Here is a 22,701-nt window from a genome sequence, read left to right on the forward strand (position 1 = left end):
ATTTCTGAAAAATACCAGAACGATTTACGGTTGAATCTCACGAAAACTTCCGGTGGAATTCTTGAATGATATCCGGAAGAATGACAGTCGTATTTTTGGATGAATCTTAGCAGGTTTTACAGCACAATCCCAGCAAAATTTATTGAAAAATTTAGAATAGAAAGATATTCGAAAAAAAAAAACTCCAACAGGATTTTTGTAAGAGTCCCAGGAGTATTTCAAAGATATTGGCGTAAAAATCTCAGAAGAATACCAGAGGCATTCTCATAAGAATACCAGAAGTATTTCCGGATAAAAATCTAGAGTTATTTTCGGAGGAATTCTCGAAGAATTTCTAGTAGAGTCGTACATTTTTTGATAAAATCCTCTTTAAATATCCAAATGGATTGCATCAGGATTTATGGTAAAATCTTCCATAGTATTTCGAAAACAATTTTCAAGAATTTCAAAGAATTTAATTTCCTGGATTTCAAAAGTAATCCTTAACGAGATACACGCAAAATCACATACAGAGTTCTGCAAAAAAATCCAAAAAGATGTCCAGAATAATCGCAATGGGATATCCGAAAGAATCTCAGAAGTAATACCGGAATGGTAACGTTTTTTTTTGGATGAATCCCAAAGCAATATCTGGAAGAAAATTCAGAAATAATCTCAAGATTTTCAGCAGAACAATCCCAGAGAGGATTTAAAGGATTCATGAATGATTTAAGGAAGAATCCCGGGAGACGCTCCCAAAGAATTCTAGAGTACTTTCTGGAACATTTTTTTTCATATGATTTATATATAAAAATACTTTGATTCAAATATATTTCTTGTGTAGCATTAAGTTTAACTACAGACATAGCTCGTAACATCAATAATAAATTAAATTTATGAATCTTTTAAACACATCCAAATTAAATAACAGTTCAAAGAGTAAAATACCATTCTCATGAGTTTTTGAGAATCATATGGTCGATGTTTAGACAGACCAGACTAGATGAATTTTGGAGCTCTAAGGATACGTAAAGAACTCCATCAATTTTAAATCTTCCATGTTATTTTGATGCAAATGTATTATCAAATAGATAAGTTCCATTATTACAGTAAATATCTATAATATTTTGTGTTTCACTTGTTTGGGGTACATTTTTCTTACTCGATTGAAAAAAAAACACTTGGTTCAGTCTGTCTGAACACCGACCATAGTCTGTCTGAACACCGACCATACCATATAATAAATAAGTATGTATAGAACAATAACAATTTTAATTTATCCCCATAATTGAACGACAATATTAATTAGAATGAGCCTCCCCCACATCATCCCTCTCAGGAGAATTTTGATTCCCAATATTTTTTTTTTGCGGTGGTTCAGAATTGAAAATATCAAAAGTCTATTGTAATCACATCCTTTTTGTTCAATTGCATGTGGTGTTATTCGATATTTAAAATAAGATTCGTTAAGCCGAACATGTTGATCCTTCCACAAGAACCAACAACAAGCATTGCTCATGTTAAGAGATTTTATCGTAATGCACAACCAGCCTAAACGTTCTTCCCCTTTTGTATATGTACTAATTATAATTTCAAATTATTTTAATTAAATTAGTTGTGTTGTCTACTATTGTACACGGCAATATGTTTCAAAATAAGTGGAGCTGCTTTTAAAACAAACATCGATCAACCAAACCATAGAATATCCAATAGCGAAAAAATAATAATAATAACCGATCATTGCAAATCGAGCCGAACTGGCGCTCTTTCCGTGCGCACGCGCTCTGTCCGTGCGCACGCGCTTTCTGCAGAGCTGTCAAACAGACTTTTGTGCCTTCCTTCTTTCGCTCTCCTTCAACTCAACAACTCAGCACGATCCACCTCGCGGTGGATTGGTGAGCTGTCTGGTTGTTGCAGATGAACACTTATCGTGTAGCGTGACATCATCATTGACAGTAAGCGTGCAACTCACCAGACAAACGATAGGTGTAATTAACAACTGGACTACTAATTTTACTTACGCTCTATTCTATCACACGCTTGATCCAGCATCTTTTCTGGGTTGACCTCTTCGACCGAACCCGCAGTAGTTTTCCCGAAAACAGCTGACTGTCAAAACAAGCTCGCCAGCTGTCAAAATTTTTCTTATCAGCAGTGAGTGATTGTAAACATTCCCGCGGATCCCGTAAAAGGGGCGTTTTTCGTTCGGATTGTTCCGTTATTCCGGCCGCAAATATCCATAAAAGTTCCGTATCGTTGTCTCTAGCCTTCGGAGGGTTCTTCAGTGGTGGTGATGCGCATTACGACGTCCCCGATCGAACAGCAGCGCGAGCAAAACCGTAGCAGCAGTGTTTTCTGCCGGGGCAATTCTTTGTCGGCATCAGGAATGGCACCGGCCAAACTGAACTACCGGATCTCGGTTTCGACGTTCTTCGCCAAGTCGCACCCAAGTGACGAGTGCTGCGGGAGCAATGGATTACCGCTGACGCCGAACTCCATTGGGATTTATGGTCGGTCACAGCTTCTGAGAGGAGATGCTCTGAAGCATGAAAATCTGTGCGAGTATCTGGATGTGATCCGGGGGAAACACGAAAGGACCATTATCGTGCAGGAGTTTGCTGGAAGTCCGCTGACGGAGACTTTTATCGGGGAGAACAATAAGCAGCAGACGCTGCTGCGGATTGGATACCAGATGCTAAGGGCGGTGAGTCATCTAAACGAAAAAGGATTGATGGCCAGGAACTTGGAACCGGTTAACGTTCTCATAAGCAGGGACTTCTGCGTGAAGCTGTATAACTATGGATTGTACTACATGACCTACAGTGGGAAGTACGTTTCCTTCCCCATTGGAAACGTGAAATACCACGGTCCAGAAGTTTTACTCGGTTCAAGAGAGAATGTCAAAAACGACGTTTGGTCGGTGGGAATGATCCTGGCCGAGTTGGCCTTGGGCTGCAAGCTTTGGGACAATCTAAAAGTGTCCCAGGTGACGAGAAAAGTCCTGAGTTTGATCAAACCTGGCAATGTCTTTGAGAAGATAGCCCGAGAGCACAACAAGATGGACCAGTACGAAGAGTTGGATGTCCCTTTAAAGCAAATCATAGATCTATGCCTCACCGTTTCCCTCACAAAGCGTCCCAAACCGGTGGAACTGCTGGGACATGAAGCGTTCGACTTCCTGAGAGGGGAAAGCTTCACGGCACCGGATCCGGAAGGAATAACCCTGCTGGAGAAGCACTGTGGAAGTTTGGCGGAGATTTACTATCTGTGGCAATTGGCGGGAGGCGACGTGCAGCAGGAGCTCAAGAAGGAAGGATTGATCAAAAGTGAGGCGCCGATTCTGTCACTGCCCAAGTAAGATTTCTATTTTCTTAATCCTTAAACAACTTTGTTGCACTCTTTTGCTCATATCTTTTGAACCAATCATTTTATTCCTGATCAAAATCCTAGAAAGATTCTTATGAGAATTCAAGGAGGATTCTGATGAAAATCATGACAGAATTTTAATGAGAATCCTGAAGCGAATTCCATTGATTATGATAAGGATCCTGAGATGATTCTGATGACATCATTGAGTGGTTTATTATGAGAAAACTGAGAGGATTCTGATAACAAACATGAGAGGATCCTGATGAGAATCCGAGCAGGGTTTTGATGAGAATTCCGAGATGATTTAGATTAGAATCTCAAGAGGATTCTGATGAAATTCCTGAGTGGATTATGCAGAGACTTCTGTGTGAATTCTGGAGAGAATCCTGAGAAGATTTTGATAACAAAATTCCTGAGAGGATTCTGATGAGAATTTCGAAAGAATTCTGTTGAAAATTTGGTGAATATTATGTTGAGGATCTTGAGAAGGTTCTGATTAGAATCCTGAGAAAATTCTGATGAGTATCCTGTGGAAGTTTTGATGAGAATCCTCTGAGGATCCTGATGAGAATTCTTTTAATTGTGATGAGGATCCTGAAATGAATCTGTTGCAAAAACTGAATAGATTGTGATGAAAATCCCAAGATAAATGCGATGAGAATCTTGAGAGGACTGTGAAGAGAATTTTGAGAGGATTCTGACGAGAATCCTGAGAAAATTCTGAAAGAACTCTGAAGCGAATCCTGAGGCTGAGAGGATTGTGATGAGAATCCTGAGAGAGTTCTGATGAGACTCCTGACACATAACATATGCAGAATTTACAAGTGAAAGAGAATTGAAAAGCTGTACCCACTTCCAGATGCTGGCTAGTGGTTTACATAGTACAGAAGACTGTTATTGCCATTAGTAAACAATGGTAGAACAATATTATCACAAAAGAAATGAGCATCGCTACATCTTTCACCATTCGAAAATATAGGTTTTAAGCTTTCATTCGACGTGTTCCCCAAAAAAATCCACCGAGGGATCTCGAACATTTTTTTATTTTAAATTTGTGTTTCTTGAAGAACATTATTTTATGACCGAAGACCGTATATGTTCCACTGCATAGTGAATGAAGACGGAGGGAATCATTCAGTGTCGCCCGAAGCCGATGAGGGGGTGGAGGATCTTGAGTTGGAATGCGATGGCCTGGGATACTAATGGTTTCTGTTGCTAGAAGGGCCGAATGTGGTGGTGCTCAACTCGACTGGATTCCAAGAGAGTGACGAGAATGCAAAGCGCTCGTGAAAGGCCTCATTCAAGTCCCCCCAGATATCCACTCCTAAGTTTGGGAGGGGGAAGGTTACTACACGTTCTCCCTCCCCTCGTCGAGGACGCCAGCGAACTGGGCTGGAGGTACTCTGCCCATAACTGCATAACAGTCACACTCGACATTTTTGACAAATTAAGTTTAATACCATGGAGAGTCATCAAATGATAAATACTTTCGATCAGCTTACTGAAATCTGTGAGTTTGTTATAGAAAATTTGAGAAAAATACCAAGTTGTTTTATCACATTGGTAATTATAATCGCATAACAGTCACATTGAGATTATTAATGTGCCTCGTAATGTGATAGCAATGAAATTTCTATCAGAATTATTTTCTGACCATTCACCTAGTATGCGATACGAGTTGTACAAAATATCAGCCTCAAATAAGAACTTTTGAGTTCCTGATAATTATACTGCCGTGAATCGCAAGTCAGTCCCATCTGCATTTTCGTCAAAACTGAGTTGAGTTCAGTTTTCAACATCTCTTCCAATGCTCTTTCAGCAGCACTAAAGAAATAATATGACTTGTTCGGAAAAATTTGGAAAAAACAGAAAGCCAGATTGTCCCATAATGAAAAGTAACCACATATCAGTCCCACTACAGACTTTCACACCGTAAAACACAAAAATGTAATCTGTTTTGATCATCTTTATATTTTTCTCGGAAAGATATCGAAGTGAAAAGCAAGTTGTGAAAGTTTAATTAAGATTGGAACATGTTACAATCTTCTGGAATTTTTTAAATATCAGTATGGAAAACGAGTTTGAAAACTTCACAGCCTATTTTCTCAATGCCTACTTTTTACAGATGGGACTGACTTGCGATTCACGGCAGTTTAAGAAATTTTAGTTTCCTCCCATACTGCCGTAAAATGCACACTTGGTATTCCATTTACTCAATGCCTACTTTTGTCGAATGTTACAAATATGCAGTTATGGGAAGTACTTGGTTTGTTCCTTTGTGTTGATGTTGTTACTCTGGCGTGGTAGTTGATTTGAGTCCTATATAGATGGACAAATTCGAGGGAGTATACCGGTTCACAGTTAGGGAATGTGTTGCAGAAATACTTGCCTTTGAGAGAAAATTGATCAGGTCGACTGCCGCCAGGGGCTCATCGGAAATATCCGGAACATCCCTGGTCAGGGTCGACGTGGTGAGCTTCGCACTTGGCGAATCGGGGTTTGTATAACTTGACGATGGCACAGGTTTCAAGTTGTTGTAGTGGTCGTAGGCAACAGAATCAGATACGACAGCGCATAGTAGCGCTAGAAGTTTCCAATTGATGGACATTGGAGCTTGGAGGTCCGCGGATTGAGGGTTGGATACCTGAATCGTCTCACTTTTCTGCTTCTCTTTCGGAGGTGTAGGGGTTGCTGAGAACACTCTGCTTTCCTCAGCAACAAAAAGCTTATCATCTTGGTAGTCTAGCGTGGTACAGGATTGTTGTCCAGGATCGGGCCCAGAGGTATATTTGCAGGGGTCTAATCTTGCGTCGGTGGATAGTCGTCGTTCTATTATATTGAGATTCGGTGAGGAGTTTTGAGGGGTTTTACGAGCCATTATGTATCAACTGTGGTTGTACTGCTAGCCGTACCTGGAAGATTCGGTACACGCTTCCCATGATTGACACTGGAACTTGTTGGAGAGATCTCAAATATACGTTTGCCACTTCGGCTCCGAGTGCGGGTGCCCACATCGGTCCCAATGTCGCGGTTGTCTTTCCTTTTAGCTGGTGGTGAGACAAATTTCTTATCTTTCCTTGATTGATGTGTTGTCTTGTGGGGGTTGGAATTAACATGAATTAATGTTCAATTATGTTACAATAAACTCATTCTCATTCCAACTGTTCCATACGATAGATGTGTTTCATTACTGTTCCTGTCCCGATCGATCCCTGACTGCCAATAGGTTATGGGCCGCACCTGAATCGAGATCGGTGAAGTTTGAAGATTTCTTTCAACAGAAGAGCAGAAACACGAAGATGGAAAAGTCATTGGCGAAGTTGAACGGGACCAATTACGACAACTGGAATTTTTCGCATGAAGTTACTCTTGATGAAGGAAGGAACATGGGCTACCGTAAAGGATCCAAAACCCGATTCGGTAACTGCTGCCTGGACGTCGAAGGATGAACAAGCGTTGGCGACCATTGGACTGGCCGTGGACGACAATTAACTGATTCACATTAGGAAGGCCAAATCCGCTCGCGAAGCTTGGGAAACACTCGAGAAGTTCCATGTCAAGAGGACACTCAGCACCAAGGTATCCCTTATGCGAAGAATTTGTCGAATGCGTCTGGAGAAGAACGGGGACATGGAAGCCCACATCTCGGCTCTGACGGAGCTGTTCGAGAAGCTGAATGGTCTGCAACCCGAAAAAGTTCTCGATGATCAGTGGCTGGTATCCATCCTGTTTAGCAGCCTGCCAGAAGAATACGAAACTCTTGTGACCGCGCTGGAGGCAAGGCCAGAGGAAGATCTTACGTTGAACCTAGTGAAGGGGAAGCTGATCGATGAATGGCAAAAGCGGCAGCGTCGCATCAATTCGGACGATGGATCTGAAGCTGCGTTGCAAGTTGGACCCAAGACGAATTTCGATAGGTGTTTCTTTTGCAAGAAGTCGGGCCACTTGAAGGTAAATTGTGAGAAATTCAAGGCATGGAAGGCAGACAAGAAGAAATTTCCGAAAGCAACCAGGCAACCGAAAGTCAATAGTGTGGTGCAGCAAGATGACGAGGACGAAAATTGGGCGTTCTGTACCGGAAATGCGTTGAGGCGTGAGGCCCAATGAATCCTGGATTCCGGAGCAACGTGCCACATCTGTAATCGTCGCGAATTCTTTGACCACCTGAACGAGCCAGTTCTGGAAGCTGTTTGGGTCGCTAATGGCATGAAGGCTCAATGAAAAGGTCGCGGTACTGGTAAGTTAGCAGTGCTCGATGGTGAAGGCAACCGCCGAGTGATAACCCTGGAATCAGAATGTTCCTGAGATGAAATCCAACCTCCTTTCGGTCAAGCGGTTGGCAACGAAAGGCTTTGTCGTGACGTTTGATGAAGAAGGCGCCAAAATTTCCAGAAGCGGGACGATTGGTGCTGTAGGCGAGGTCGAAAAAGGTTTGTTCATGATCAAGCAATACCGGGAATCTGCATCTTTGGTGACGTCGGCTGGTGAGTGCGTCCACGCTTGGCATCGGCGTTTTGACCATAGAAATTGTGATGCTGTCATGAAGATGAAGAACCTTGTTCAAGGAGTTAACGTCAAAGAGTGCAGTTGCAAGGAAATTTGCGAGGCATGTATTCAAGGTGAGATGCAGATGAAACCGTTCCCGAAAGCTTCCGAATCGACGACGTCGGAGGTGATGGAGCTTGTTCACACCGACATTTGTGGACCGATGCGAACGAAGACTATTGGCGGAAGACGATATTTCTTGACATTTGTGGACGACTACAGCAAATATACAGTCGTTTACATACTACGGAAGAAATCGGAAGCATTTGAGAAGCTGCAAGAATACGTAGAGATGGCCAGAACTCAGTTCAACAAGATACCGAAAATCCTTCGATCCGACAATGGAGGTGAGTACACCGGCAAGCATATGAGAGCATATCTGAAGCAAAACGGGATTGCTGGCCAATTCACGACGCCGTACAGTCCGCAACAGAATATCGTTGCCGAGCGCAAAAACAGGTATTTGGTTGAAATGGCCCGCTGTACGCTGATAGACGCCAACATGGATCATCGATTCTGGGGTGAAGGTGGTGGTGACAGCAAACTACCTGCAAAACCGATTACCTTCACGATCAATCCCTGGAACACCGTACGAACGATGGTTTGGAAAGAAACCTAATCTGGGGCACATTCAACGATTTGGAATGGATGTGTTTTGTCAAATTCCTAGTGAGAAACGGGGTAAGCTGGACAGCAAAGCAATCAAGCTCAAGTTTGTTGGTTATAGCGAAGCTTCAAAAGCGTATCGTTTGCTGGATCCAAAAAGTGGAAAAGTCACTATTAGTCGCGATGTCAAGTTCCTGGAGAGCAGTCAGCCTGTGGATGAAAATGAAGTGGAAAATCTTGTTATGGTTCCTCCAATCAATAATTCCCTGGTGAGCAATGAGGAACGTGATGAATCTGGCAATCCTGACATTGAAGAGTCCGACGATGATGACGTGTGGAACGATCCGGAAAATATTGAAGAGCTACCCAATGAAGATGAAGTTGTTGTCCGAAGATCTGCAAGGATGAATCAAGGCATACCACCGGAAAGGTACGTGTGTATGGCTGGTCCGCTGTTTCAGGAGAAGCCGAAATCTTTCAAGAAAGCAACATCCTGCAAATGGAAAGAGGCGATGCAAGAGAAACTCAATTCGATGAACTCCAACGAAACATGGGACCTGGTGGATCTGCCTGCCGGACGGTGTGCCATTGGCTGTAAATGGGTCTACAAGCTGAAGCAAGGCAAGGACGGTGAAGTCAATCGTTTCAAGGCAAGATTGGTAGCTCAAGGTTTTAGCCAACGATATGGAACCGATCACGACGAAGTATTCGCGCCGGTGGTCCGTCAAGCAACATTCCGGACACTGATGTCAGTAGCGGCGAAGCGACGAATGGTTGTCAAACAGTACGATGTGAAGACGGCTTTTCTGAATGGAAACCTTGAAGAGGAGATTTTTATGCGGCAGCCTCCCGGTTATGCGGTTCCTGATATGGAGAACAAGGTTTGCCGATTGAAGAAAAGCATATACGGCATGAAACAGGCTGCGCGAGCTTGGAACCACCGACTCAATGAAGTACTCGAGAAAGCTGGATTCAAGCGTTGTGAATCGGATCCCTGTTTATACAGCAGACAGGTGAAAGGAAAGTGGTGCTATATCTTAGTCTATGTGGATGACCTGATTGTCGCAAGCGAGGAAGAGTGGATTATCAAACCACAGTACACACTCAATCACGATTTGCTTGTTCGGTAATTTTTTATACTGGGTACGAATTGTAAATCATAAAAAATACCGAACTTTCAGCTTTTTGACTGAAAGCTTCTGAGGTTCAGTAATAATTTTTACTTTTTACTTAACTACGGTAGCTGTCAGACCCAATTTTGCAACATTACCGAACAGGCCGAAAAGTCAGTAAAAACAATTACCGACTATTCAGTAGTTGATATTTTTTTACTGACTTGTCGTCAAAATCAAATCAAAACAAACTGATGCGCATGCGGGAAAGTGTCAAATGAGAATCTGCTGCTGTAGAATCGACCGGCGCCGGAAGACACGGCTATTGCAACCAAACTTTTCCTGCACCTATTTTGCGCTTTCTCGTGGTAAGTAGTCGAAATTTAGTGACAAAATCAACAATTTTAAGCAGCCAAAAAGGCTCAGCACGATTTTAACTGCTTACGTTGGAAAATTCGGTTGGTTTACATACAGGAGGTAAATTCATCTGGATCATTGAGTTTGCCTCTTGTATGCAAACGAACCAAATAATGATTTTGTCACACATTTTTCGATTACTTCCACTGAGATATAAGCATACCATAGATGTTTATTCGTACGAAAAATGCATGTCGATGTTCATGTTCATGTCGATTGGGTTTTAATTTGTATTGATTTCTGAAACAAACAGTATCCGGAGAAGCAAAGCATGAAGCATGGGAAACTGGAAAGCCAGTAAAAACGCTCAACAATTTTACTGACTAAGTCAGTTATTTCCATCAATCAAAACATATTTTGGATTACTGGAATTTTTCGGTAATCGTAAAAATTACCGAAAAAACCGTAGTTCCAAAACCCAGTAAAATTTTACTGGGGTCGGTAATCTGAATTGGCTGTGTACTTCGAAATTAGTAGCCTCGGTGATGTTCAGTGGTATCTGGGCATCGAAGTAGAACGTGATGAAGCAGAAGATTTCTACCTCAGTCAACGGAGCAGAGATGTGGTTGCATCAGCCGGACTGGCCAAACCGTCTAACATTCCGTTGGACACTGGATATGGTAAACAAACTTATAACGACAACATTCTCCCGGACAACAAGCAGTATCAAAAGCTAGTAGGCCAACTACTGTACATCGCAGTCAACACCCGGCCTAATATAGCTGCAGCGATCTCCATCATGAGCCGGAAAGTATCCTGTCCCACCAGCAAGATTGGACGGAGTTAAAACGAATTGTTCGGTACCTGAAGGGAACCGTCGAATTGAAGTTAAGGCTGTGCAAACATGATGACCACTCAGGACTAGTCGGATTTGCGGATGCGGACTGGGCAGAAAACCGTGAAGATCGAAAATCAAATAGAGGATTCATCTTCAAATTCAACGGAGGAACAATCTCTTGGACCTGTCGCAAGCAGACATGTGTTTCCCTATCGACAGCTGAAGCAGAATTCGTCGCGCTCTCGGAGGCCTTGCAAGAAGCCCTGTGGCTGAAACGGTTGCTTACGGATTTAGGAGAAAATTTGCCCAACGTTACGATGAACGAAGACAATCAAAGTTGTCTCAAGATGCTGGATTCGGAGAAATTCAGTAACAGAACGAAGCATATCGCAACCCGCTTCCATTTTGCCAATATTTGAAGCAGACTGGAGCGATCAAGTACAATTATTGTCCGACCGAACTGATGCTAGCCGATCTTTTGACAAAACTCTTCTCAAGAATTCGAGTTGAAAAACTACGACAGCAATGCGGACTCGAGAAGCAGCGTTGAGGAGGAGTATTGGAGTTGCAACGCAGCTCCCTGGAGAATCTAAGCAGTCATTGAAGTTTGACATGTATTAATGTTCAATTATGTTACAATAAACTCATTCTCATTCCAACTGTTCCATAAGATAGATGTGTTTCATTACTGTTCCTGTCCCGATCGATCCCTGACTGCCAATAGAGACTTGGTTAGATGAAATGGTCTTGGTTGTCCATGAATGGGCTAGGTTGAGAACTTGGCAGCAGTGATGCTCGAGGAGTTGGTGTGAGGGCAGCAAGCTTTTTAGTCAAGTCGGCTACTTGTTTTTGGAGTTTCGGTATTAATTTGTCCTCCACAGCTAGTTCTTGTTTGAGCTGGTTTTGGATTGTGCGGGCAATATTTTCTCTACTAATTGAACTTTAATGCTTCACTTTTTGCAAAAAATAAAATACTAAAATCACTAGTAAGGCGAGCAAATACCTTTAAACTCTAATATGTTGCTTATCTTGACAGATAGGCCTATTTCGTCTGCGACTTACAGACTTCTTCAGTGTCGAGCACTCGTGTCCGGCTAAGGGACCCGCAACTTGCTACACCCTTTGCATGCGACATTACTGTTGCTTGATAAGAGCTTATCTGACTTCATAGATCCATTCTTTTGTTAAAAACTTCGCCAAAACACCTCCTGATCCTTTATTGTACAATACTGAAAAAGTGTTTCGAAAAGTAAATCAGTTTTAAATAATAATGCAAAGAGTGCGGCGAAGAATGCAAGCATGCCCAAATTAAACATCATTGCCAATTTGCCCCGTATAAAACGCTGATTCTTGGCTCTATAACGCATTTATTTAAGAAAAAGAGCGAAAACTATTAAGCGAATAAAAAAATACGGCAAATTTCAGTGAGCTGGATATTTAGTGCGAATGCCGCAATGCAGTTGCAGCAATCAGGTAGAGGTATGCGGCCTCGTGGGAGACATCCGCGTAAGTTCATTCTGATATTGACGTGAGCCTATCAGAGCAACCAAATCATTCCAGATTTGAAACGTTTGATACTTTCTCTAATCGCTTATAACAGTAATCATATGACTTATCTTCTACTATTATTGTGCCAAATTTGTACTACCTAATATCCTTTTTTTTTTTTCGAAATAACAACATTGTTAATCATAAATTTAATTGTTTTACCTTTCATTCATTTTACATTGAAAACAACAAACAATCAAACTTCAACCGGTTAACTATCAAAAAAAATAGTTTAGCCACTCCGGTAAGTTAAGTCAGTAGTAAATATTTCTAATTATAACAACGGTAACAATTGTATACTAGTAGAGAAGAGTTTGGTCAACTTTTTGAGCGTTTTGTATGTTTTTTCAGTGCTATTGCGTAATTTTAGTAAGGTTCTAATTGAAAGTTTTGATAAACAATTTTTTTTTTCATTATAACAGTCTGTCGGGGCACCGTGGAGAGGTTTCTAATAAGAATCATGAGAGGATTCTGATGAGAATCATGAGAGAATTCTGATTAGAATCCTGAGAGGGTTTTAATGGGAATCCTGAGAGGATTCTGATGAGAATCTTTCTAGGGTTCTAATGAGAATTCTTGTAGAATACTGATGAGAATAATTCTAGGGCGCCAGAAAGCTTCTGATGAGTGTCCCAGAGGGTACTTATGAGAATTTTTTTATGATTCCGATGGAAATCTTTGTAGGATTCTGATGAGAATCCTTCTATGTTTGTTGTTGAGCATCTCCATGAACGTTTCTAATGATTTCTCCTGAGAGTTCAAAGATTTCTCAAGGGTGTAGACTTCGTTTAGATATTCCTTCACCTATTCTCACAAAAATTCGTCAAAAAAAAAAAATGTTGGGAATTTTCTTAATTTAAAAGTTGTAAGTCATTGGTTATTTGATTGTTTATCAATAATTATACAGTAGGATGTTTGAGTGTACTAAAAAACTTATAATCTCATACCAATATCAATATCGAACTGAAGTAGCTTATGTTAGGTTCGTCGAAAAGTGATGGTGATCTACAGATACCATGAGCGTTAAAGAGTAAAAAGGATTCTTAGAGAAATTTCTCTAGAATTTGGTCTAGTCAATTATTCCCTGGCCACGATCACAGGGTTTGACGGTGCCAAAGTAGAAGGTGCACCATAATAATACCCGTCTGTGAAACATATCACCTTCCCAATACTTTGGCACACCTTCAACGGTTCATGATTTATCATGAAACGGCTGCATTCAGGCGGAGGATCTGTTAATATGTTTCGGCATATTATCAGGTCCTCTTCGAACGGAGGGACCGCCAGGGCTCATTAGTTACTTATAAACCAGTGCTGGTTGTTTGATGTTTCAATTCGTTTACACGAGCTGTAGCATCCTTTGTACTAATCAGCAATGGTGGTTAAGTTTCGAAGCCAACGTGTGATCAATCGTTTTATAATGCAACATAAGAATGGGTGTTTGGTGGAACTGTGCGTTACACTCGTCGTTATTAAATTTAGTGATTGTGAAGGTGCTAATAGTGATTTTATAATTAAATCTATAGTGATGAAAATTTGAAAATTAAGGTGAAGTGATTCTGATAGTTTTGTTAAAAATATAATAATAATGATGTGAACTCTACTAATTTAATAATTGCCATAATACATTGTGCAATCATTTTTCTGAATATAAACTTAATTGCCTAGTTCTTCAAACGTGCATGATAAAAATATTAATACATAATGACAGCGAGTGCAGAAGAATGGATCGAATTGATTTTTTTTTAATGTAACTTTCTTGATCATAGTGCTAAATCGTAGTTTGAATTGTAATGACTCTACAGCAACAAAAATAATGATACATTTAAATTGAATATTTTTAAATTACTTAGTAATGCTAACAGATGGTAATGCTAACAGATTTATATGAAAATGGTGTGATGTGAAAAGTGATATAATAGAAAGTATATCTGAAGTGTATTACGAATGTTGATGAGTGATAATCGGTGATATACGTGATAGTGTCGAAAATAAAAGTGACGATAGTGAGTGATGAAATGAAATGGGGAATGAGGACCTTTTAATAAAACTATTTCGTTCTTCACTTTAACCACTCTAGTAGCATTTCAAGCCTTATCATAGTTTGATAGTATTTTGAACTACTAGACTGCAAAACTACGGCAAGGGCTGATTGCTGCTAGCGTACACAGTGACCATTTGAGCAACATTGCTTAGGAACGTCTGTATGATGAACGCAATAGAGGCTCATAAAAGCAAATGCTGGGAAGGAGCTTAGGGCAGATTAAGAGTGCCAGTACTACCCCTATCGCTACCGCCAAAAAAAAAAAAAAAAAAAAAAAAAAAAAAAAAAAAAAAAAAAAAAAAAAAAAAAAAAAAAAAAGGATTCTTAGAGAAATTTCTCTAGAATTTGGTCTAGTCAATTATTGAGCATTCCAACGCTACTATCTCCAGAAATTTCCCCAGGGATTACTCTAGAAGTTTTCCCAACCTTGGGTTTTCCCCTTGAGATTTTATCCTTGACTTCCACCAATACCTTAATTATTACTCAAGAATATATTTCAAAGATTTCTACAGGATTCTATCCAAGAAAACCAACAAAGGATTATTGAAACCTTACAAGAATTCTTCCATAAGTTTATACGCAGATTTTTCAGTTAATAATTGCGTAATATTCATATACAGTTCTTTCCAAATTCCATTTCCTGCAGTTCTATCCAGGATCTGCTTCAGCATTTCATCTAGGAATTATTCCAGGAAACATATAAGAGCTCTTGCAGGAATTCCTCGAATATACTCAACCATGCGTTCTTCATAAATTGCTTTCAGAAATTTTTCGGGCTAGATATTTCTCCAGCTTTTAAACCAAGGATTACTTTTGTAGTTGCTTTTTTTTCAAACTTTTCTCTAGTAATTTAAAGGGTGACTCTTCAGTAGGGTCGATGTACCAATAGCCGCATAGCTAAGAATAAATATTCGTATAAAATCGAAAAATAACGCTAGCGTCATTATTTTTACATCATCTGGAAGCTTTTTATCTTGGTTTTGTGGGAAAAATATGAAAACTGCGAAAACTCATATGTTTGCATTTATTATCGCTTGTGCCACTATAGGAATACATGTGCCTATAGTAGCACTATTTCTAATTTCTGTTCCTATAGTAGCACTAGCATCACGGCGTTGGCAAAATACTAATCAAAACCGTATTTTTACAAAGCTTTTATATTTTTCCTACAAAGTGTGGATCAAAAGCTTTCGTTTGATGTAAAAAAGTACTTAATTCATTAATTATTTCGTATAATAAAAAATAGTTTCTCTCAGTAGTGCTACTATAGGAACAATAGGTTAACTATAGGCGCAAGGGAGCTCAAATTTTAAGCAAAACTAATTATATCGATCATTTTTTGAACAAAATCAAGCTGTGTATCAATGGTACTTAGATAAATAGCTCCTTACCTTCATGTCAAAAAATATGTTGAAAAGATTCATAGCAAAACGGCCGTAAAAAGCCACTAGTGCGACTATAGGGGACTGTCCACTAAGGGAACACTGACCCTTCTTCATTTAACGTTTCAGACCAGCAAACATTACAGCAATTATTCCAGTTATTCCTCCGAACATACATTTACAAACTACTTCAGGAATGTCTAATGTTTTTCAAGAATTTCATTTGGAAAATTTTTCAGGATATTATCGCAGGATTCGATTTATAAAGTATTCAATAAATAAAAATCCTCCAATATAACATCAAGAGTCCAGAAATTCTTTGAGAGATCCTTGGAGGAGTTCATCAGGAATTAGTCAGAGATTACTTTGGGATTTCCTTACAAAGTTGCATTAAAGATTTCTTTAGGTTTTTCTTCAGAATTCTAAAAGAATTCTTATGAGAATTTTAGAACGATTCTGATAAGAATCCCAGAAGGATGATGAGTATTAAGAATCCTAGAAGGATTCTGATCAGTATCCTAGAAGGATTTTGATGAGAATCTAAAAAAAAGTCCTAAAAGAATCCTGAGAGGATTCTGAAGAGAATCTTGAGAAGATTCTGATGTGAATCCTGAGAGTATTCTGATGAGAATTTATTTAATTCTGAGAGTATTCTATTCTATCAATCAGAAATTTTAATTCTATTAATCATAATCCTAAGAGAATTATATCATCAGAATCTTTCAATGAGTCTCAGAAAAATATTGAATTCTCATCAGCATCCTTTCTGGATTTCAATAACAGCTCTTCCAGTAATCCTATCAGAATCCCTCCAGTAATATCAACCAAATCCTTCCAGGCTTCATATAAGAATCTTTTCGCAATTTCCTTCCAAATTCATACAGAATTCTCTTTAGAATTCCCTGGGCTTGGGATTATATTTTCCAGGGAGCGATGAGTTTTGATAATTGATCGCTGTTGTTAGTAGCTTTGATTAGATGTTGGGTGAATTTCAAAGCAATGGCAACCTTTTTATTACAAAATTTAGATCTTGTCTTCTGACCTAAAGATTCTGGTTAAACTACTGCATAGTACGGCTATCACTCATCAAAATTACTTTCACTTCGGGAAAATATAATTTCAAACTGGCGAGAAGATTACAAACTGAGGGTGGGTTAGGAGCACAGTCAGACCCTTGAATGTGCAATGTGGGGTAATAATTGGGAATGACATTGACGGTTTGTAATCTTCTACGAGGTTTTCGAAAACCAAAGGGGCGTGCACCGGGTTGCGGATAGGAGCAAAGGGAGATCAATAGCATCTACTTAAAATAATAGAGCAAAAAGCCGTTCCATGATTAGGTAATGTTTAGCGATCTTCTATGGTGTTCTAGTACTATAAAATTCTTCACTCACTGAGAATTCTGGCCTTGATAATATCAATAGTGCTAAACATAAAATAATACCTAATACTCAATAAGTACAAGGTAGTTTCAATGTAGTAATAAATGAAACAATATCAATTTTCTATACTTGACAAGGTTTTGAAGACAATCAATGAGTGAAAAAACTACCTATTAGAAAAGCCGCATCAGCTAAGGCTATACATATACAAATGTTGGTCATAGGGTCATGGCGAGCATTCGGTATGTATGTCTATGACTAATTCTGATCTAATAGGGGCACTAGAAGACCACGCGGACAATTTCGAAACAAATTATTTTTATACATCGGTCTTATGATCCGAAAGGCTCAGCTATGCTGTAATGTCATTTTTTAAGCTATTCATTAGTGCTGTTTAATTGTTTATTATTCTCACAAAACTACATAATTATTCATTACTAATCACTGTTCCTAATTCTCTCTTTCTCACCTTCTTATCTGTTGCATGATTATGATCATTACTAATATAATGCATGAGCATGCACAATAAGAATAATTTCAGAATTGTAAGCAGTCAATGGATAACTGGATAGAATAGCTTCGAAAAAGATGCTCAAAACAGAATAATTCTGGTCAGGGAAGTATGACCATCATGAGTAAGTTACACATTTCATTTTAATAATATCAAATATTTTTATATAAATCAGCACCGCCAATCAGTGAACTGAATTGTAATTTGATATCTGTACATGATAAAAACAGATAAACTTTGTACAGTTGTCACCATCGATTGAATTGCGTTCTTTATAGTAATGTTCAATCATTATCAAAAGCTCCTAAAGCGTCGCATCGTGCCATAAGCAGTTCTTAGCATCACTCTCATATTGTTATTACTTTGTTGTTTATTAAATTTATATAAAGCGATCAGCTCATTCTTTCTTGTACAATTGTTTGAAATTTTAATAAATCAAACCAAACTTCAAAACTTAAATTAAATTGCTCTCAGCACATTTACATTTTGCAGCATTAATCGCATTACTGTGTCAAGTCTTCTCCAATATCCTATACCCTACCCCAACCCTTCCTATCATTTCCGATGGTGTTCAAGTGGTCCGCATAGACTATTACGGCCATTACCTATCCCTGCCCCCGGCTTTGAACTGACTTGCGCTCTCATTGCCCCACCAAACGCTGCAAAATGAAAATGAAAATGAAAGAATTCTCTTTAGAATTCATACAAGATTCTGATCAGAATCCAGAATTCATCCAGGATTCTTTTCAGTATCCTTCCAGGATTCTCTTCAAAATCTATCCAGAATTCCCTCTGTAGATTTTATCCAGGATTCTCTCCAGAATCCATCCAAGATTATCTACAGAATACATTCCGGATTCTCTTCAGAATCCATCCAGGATTTTTTGAGAATCCATCCAGGATAACTTCAGAATTTTCTCAGAATTTATCCAAGATTCTCTTCAGAATCTATCCTCTGGTCGAATTCCGGCGCGCATTTCCTTCAAAGAAAAGAAAATTTTCTTGCTTGTGAGTTATGGAAGAAAATTTCTTCTCTTCGAAGAAATTGTGCGTTGGAATCGCCTACTGGATTGTCTTCAGAATCTATCAAGATTTCCCATCCAGGATTCTGTTTAGAATTCATCCTGAATTCTCTTCTCAATCTATCACGGATTCTTCTGAGAATCCATCCAGGATTATCTTCAGAATTTATCCAGGATTCCCTTCAGAATCCAATTAGGATTTGCTTCAAAATCATTCTAGGATTGTCTTGTGAATCCATCCAGGATTTTCTTCAGAATCTCTCAAGGACTCTTTTTAGAATCCACTCAGGATTCACTTCAGAATCTATCCAGGATTCTTTTGAGAATTCATCCAAAATTCTCTTCAGAATTTATCCAGGTTACTCTTCAGAATCTATCCGGGATTGTCTTCAGAATCCACTTAGGACTTTCGTCAGAATCCATCCAAGATACTCATCAGAATCCATCCATGATTCTCTTGCGAATCCATTCAGGATTTTAATCAGAATCCATCCAGGATTCTCTTCAGAATCCATCCAGGATTTTCTTTAGAACCTCTCCAGGATCCTTTTAAGAATTCATCCTGGATTCTCTATAGAATCCATCCAGGATTTTCTTCAGGATTTCCTTCAGGATAATCCATCCTGGATTCTCTTCAGAATTTATCCAGGTTACTCTTCAGAATCTATCCACGATTTTGTTTTGAATCCATCCAGAATTCTCTTCAGAATCCATTCAGGATTCTCATGAGAATTCATTCATTCTATTTAAAATCCATCATTCTATTTAAAATCCATCCAGGATTTTCTCCAGAATCTCTTCAGGATTCTTTTTAGAATCCATCCAGAACTCTCTTCAGAATCTATCCTAGATTCTCTACAGAATCTTTCCAGGATTCTTTTGAGAATCCATCCAAGATTCTCTTTAGAATTTATTCAGGATTCTCTTCAGAATCCATCCAGGATTATCTTCAAAATACACCCTGAATTATTTTTAGAATTCATCCAGGATTTTCTTGTGAACCATTCAAAATTCTCTGCCGAATCCATCCAAGATTCTCTTCAGAATCTTTACAGGATTGTATATGTTACAGTATAGGAATCAACATCAGATTTGGATTGATTCTCCGGGACGGGACCGCATTTCCGACTTCTTTTATTTGAACATATCATTTGAGATTGCAAGACTTAATGCATACTAATTTCAATACGGATCGTCCACCGGTAGCCTAGTTTATTTTTTGATAATTTAGAGGTGCATGAAAACGTTATAATTTCGACAATTGATCTATTGCATCAAACTATATGAGTAAAATAGTGTAACAAAGTCTTCCATGTCTTTTATGCGTTATTTCTTCAGCATCCTAATAACTTTTCTTTCTTTCTAGCTTGGTCCTTCTAAATGGAAAATCAATATCCCCACCAAAAAGCCAAAGTTTCCTCCACGACAGTCGTATAATTTTCCTCAACTTCAACATTCTGCTGGAGCGATTCTCAAAAATACCCGAAGAGGACTACCTGCCACTGATCTACTCCACCAACTCCTACCTAGAATCTCCAATCTTCAAAACGGATCTCCCCCTCGTGATTCGGGAACGTGACACCGTTTACCAGTTCCATCGGATCATGCTTCTCAAAACACTGCTCCATGGTTACCCGTATACTCACGATCTGTTGAAAAGCTTCGCAAGCAAGGACATTCCCCCTCCGTTTCGGGGTCACGTTTGGGCCTGTTTGCTGGGCGTGGTCGAGAATGGCCTCTACGAACGGTTGGACAAGTGCAGCCCCACTCACACAGATCGGCAAATCGAGGTGGACATTCCACGGTGCCATCAGTACAACGAACTTCTCTCATCGCAGGAAGGCCACAACAAGCTGAAACGGCTGCTGAAAGCTTGGGTAACGGCCCATCCGCAGTACGTGTACTGGCAGGGGCTGGATTCCCTGACTGCGCCGTTCCTGTACTTGAACTTCAACAACGAAGAGCGGGCCTTTCTCAGCCTGTACAAGTTCATTCCGAAGTATTTGCATCTGTTCTTCCTGAAGGACAATTCGTCAATCATCAAGGAGTATCTGGTGAAGTTTTTCCAGTTGATCTTCTTCCACGAACCGGTCCTGGCCAAGCACCTGCATGGGATCAACTTCATTCCGGAGCTGTACGCGATCCCATGGTTCCTGACCATGTTTAGCCGTGAGTAATTTGTTTGATTAAGAGTGTGGCAATTCAAAACTCTTAGAGATTTTTATTCCCAAACTGTTTTGAGTTACATGAAAATTACAATTCATTCTGAAGCGTTAACAATTAGCAAGGAAATTTGATCATAAATATATTTATTTCCTTATTGAAAAGACTCGTCTATTTTATATTAACCGGAAATCATTGAGAGTAGATTTTCTGAACCTTCATTTATTTAACAATCAATTTCATCAAACCTATGCCATGTCTAATCACAAGTTGTTTTACTCCCAATCTCTCTTCCAGATGTATTCCCCCTCCACAAGATATTCCACCTATGGGACAAACTGATCCTCGGTGATCACTCCTACCCGCTGTTCATCGGTATAGCCATCCTGAAGCAGCTAAAGAGCACCCTGCTCAAGTCGGGCTTCAACGAATGCATTCTACTGTTCAGCGATCTGCCGGACATTGTGATGGAAACGTGCGTCAACGACTCCGAAAAGATGTACCAATTCACCCCGAAGAGCATCACCTACCGGAAGTATGCCCTGCAAGAAGATCCTCCTAGCGACTTTGTAAGTTTAAGCGTCTATTTATAAGCAATGTTCGATTACTAACATTTTCATAATCCTTTTAGGATCTCAAGTACACCGACGAAGACCACCGGGAGGTCCAAACGGAACTATACCCCCGCATCAGCAAGTACGATCTGATCCGGCTTATGCGCGACAGACCGGCCAGCGTGGCCGTTCTCGATCTGCGAACCAATCTCGATCACAAGCGGGTATCGATCGAGAACAGCATCAACATTCCGTTCAGCTCGGTGTCCCTGAAGGAACCCCGCCTGGACACTCTCAATGTACCGAAACTGGAGGCATTTCTACGTCGGAAAGTGGTCGTCATTGTAAGTCCCTCGCACGAGAACGCCCTGCTGTTTGCTAAATTTTTGGTCGACTGTCACGTTCCCCACGTTTGCGTCCTGAATCGGGGCTTCGAGTTTCTGTACCGCGTCGACGATAAACTGATGATGCAGACTTTCGATTATATTAATACGTTAGCCAAAAACGTACCGAATATCGCTAGTTTTGTTGAATAATCTTAGGAAGCTTAATTTTTCTATTCGATGTTTGACGTGATAATTTGTGTTATATTATAACTAATTACATATTCATAGAGTGCAATTGAATATATCTTCTATTGTGAAAGAAATCTCATTTGGTTCTCATAAATTAAACACCCAAATCGTTAGAAAGCAATTAGTAAATTCTTCAACATAATCCGCTTTGGGAACTATCAATTAAGGTTCAACCTTGAGTGACCTTTCAAGCGGTTTGAAAACAATTCAATACAGCTGGCATGAACGGCATGTGTTTGATGTGTCCTGTTGAAGGCATGTGACGATTAGTAGGGGATCATTCCTGTGTAGTATATAAATGCGCAACGAGCAACAAATCCGTTTTAGGGAATCCTCCTAAATGCAAGGGATATAAATCAGTTACCTACGGTTAGCATATGGTGTTGTTGATAACGGTGAGGGATAGAGAATAGTTTGTTTGGCACTGTCAGCCTATGATATACGGGAGCAGTTCCATCTTTATCTCCTGTTTTCACATGCATACTACAAATATGCAAGGTAAAATGACTTCTGATTCATTATTGTGAGTAGGATCAATATGCAGTCATTGGGATCAATTTCTGTCACACTTATCCTACATAGTTAGGCGCTATTCCTGCTAATACTGTCAGTACATGATTGCTGACATTGCTGAGAGGGATTGCATATTAAGTTGTCTATGTCTAGGTACAAGTGTTTACTTGCAGCTCTACTTGGAGCATAGTCATGCCTGTA

General features: G+C 39.7%; 1 protein-coding gene across 1 annotated transcript; it reads left to right on the forward strand.

The window, feature by feature from the left end:
• The first annotated feature begins 2,112 nt into the window (after window positions 1–2,112).
• Window positions 2,113–22,033, forward strand: LOC5566496 (TBC domain-containing protein kinase-like protein). Its single transcript, XM_001650831.2, has 4 exons — window positions 2,113–3,333; window positions 20,062–20,864; window positions 21,156–21,427; window positions 21,490–22,033. Exons 1-4 carry the CDS (start codon window positions 2,273–2,275, stop codon window positions 21,946–21,948), a joined length of 2,595 nt encoding a protein of 864 aa, XP_001650881.2. The 5' UTR covers window positions 2,113–2,272; the 3' UTR covers window positions 21,949–22,033.
• The last annotated feature ends 668 nt before the right edge of the window (window positions 22,034–22,701 follow it).

This window comes from Aedes aegypti, chromosome 1 (genome assembly GCF_002204515.2).
Source record: "Aedes aegypti strain LVP_AGWG chromosome 1, AaegL5.0 Primary Assembly, whole genome shotgun sequence".
Lineage (NCBI taxonomy): Eukaryota > Metazoa > Arthropoda > Insecta > Diptera > Culicidae > Aedes > Aedes aegypti.

Bases quoted from the DNA above. Each gene is read 5' to 3' on its own strand.
- LOC5566496 (XM_001650831.2), top strand. From the start codon at position 2,273: ATGCGCATTACGACGTCCCCGATCGAACAGCAGCGCGAGCAAAACCGT. The intron at 3,334-20,061 runs GTAAGATTTCTA...CTTTCTTTCTAG, and splicing joins CCGATTCTGTCACTGCCCAA to CTTGGTCCTTCTAAATGGAA. The intron at 20,865-21,155 runs GTGAGTAATTTG...TCTCTCTTCCAG, and splicing joins GTTCCTGACCATGTTTAGCC to ATGTATTCCCCCTCCACAAG.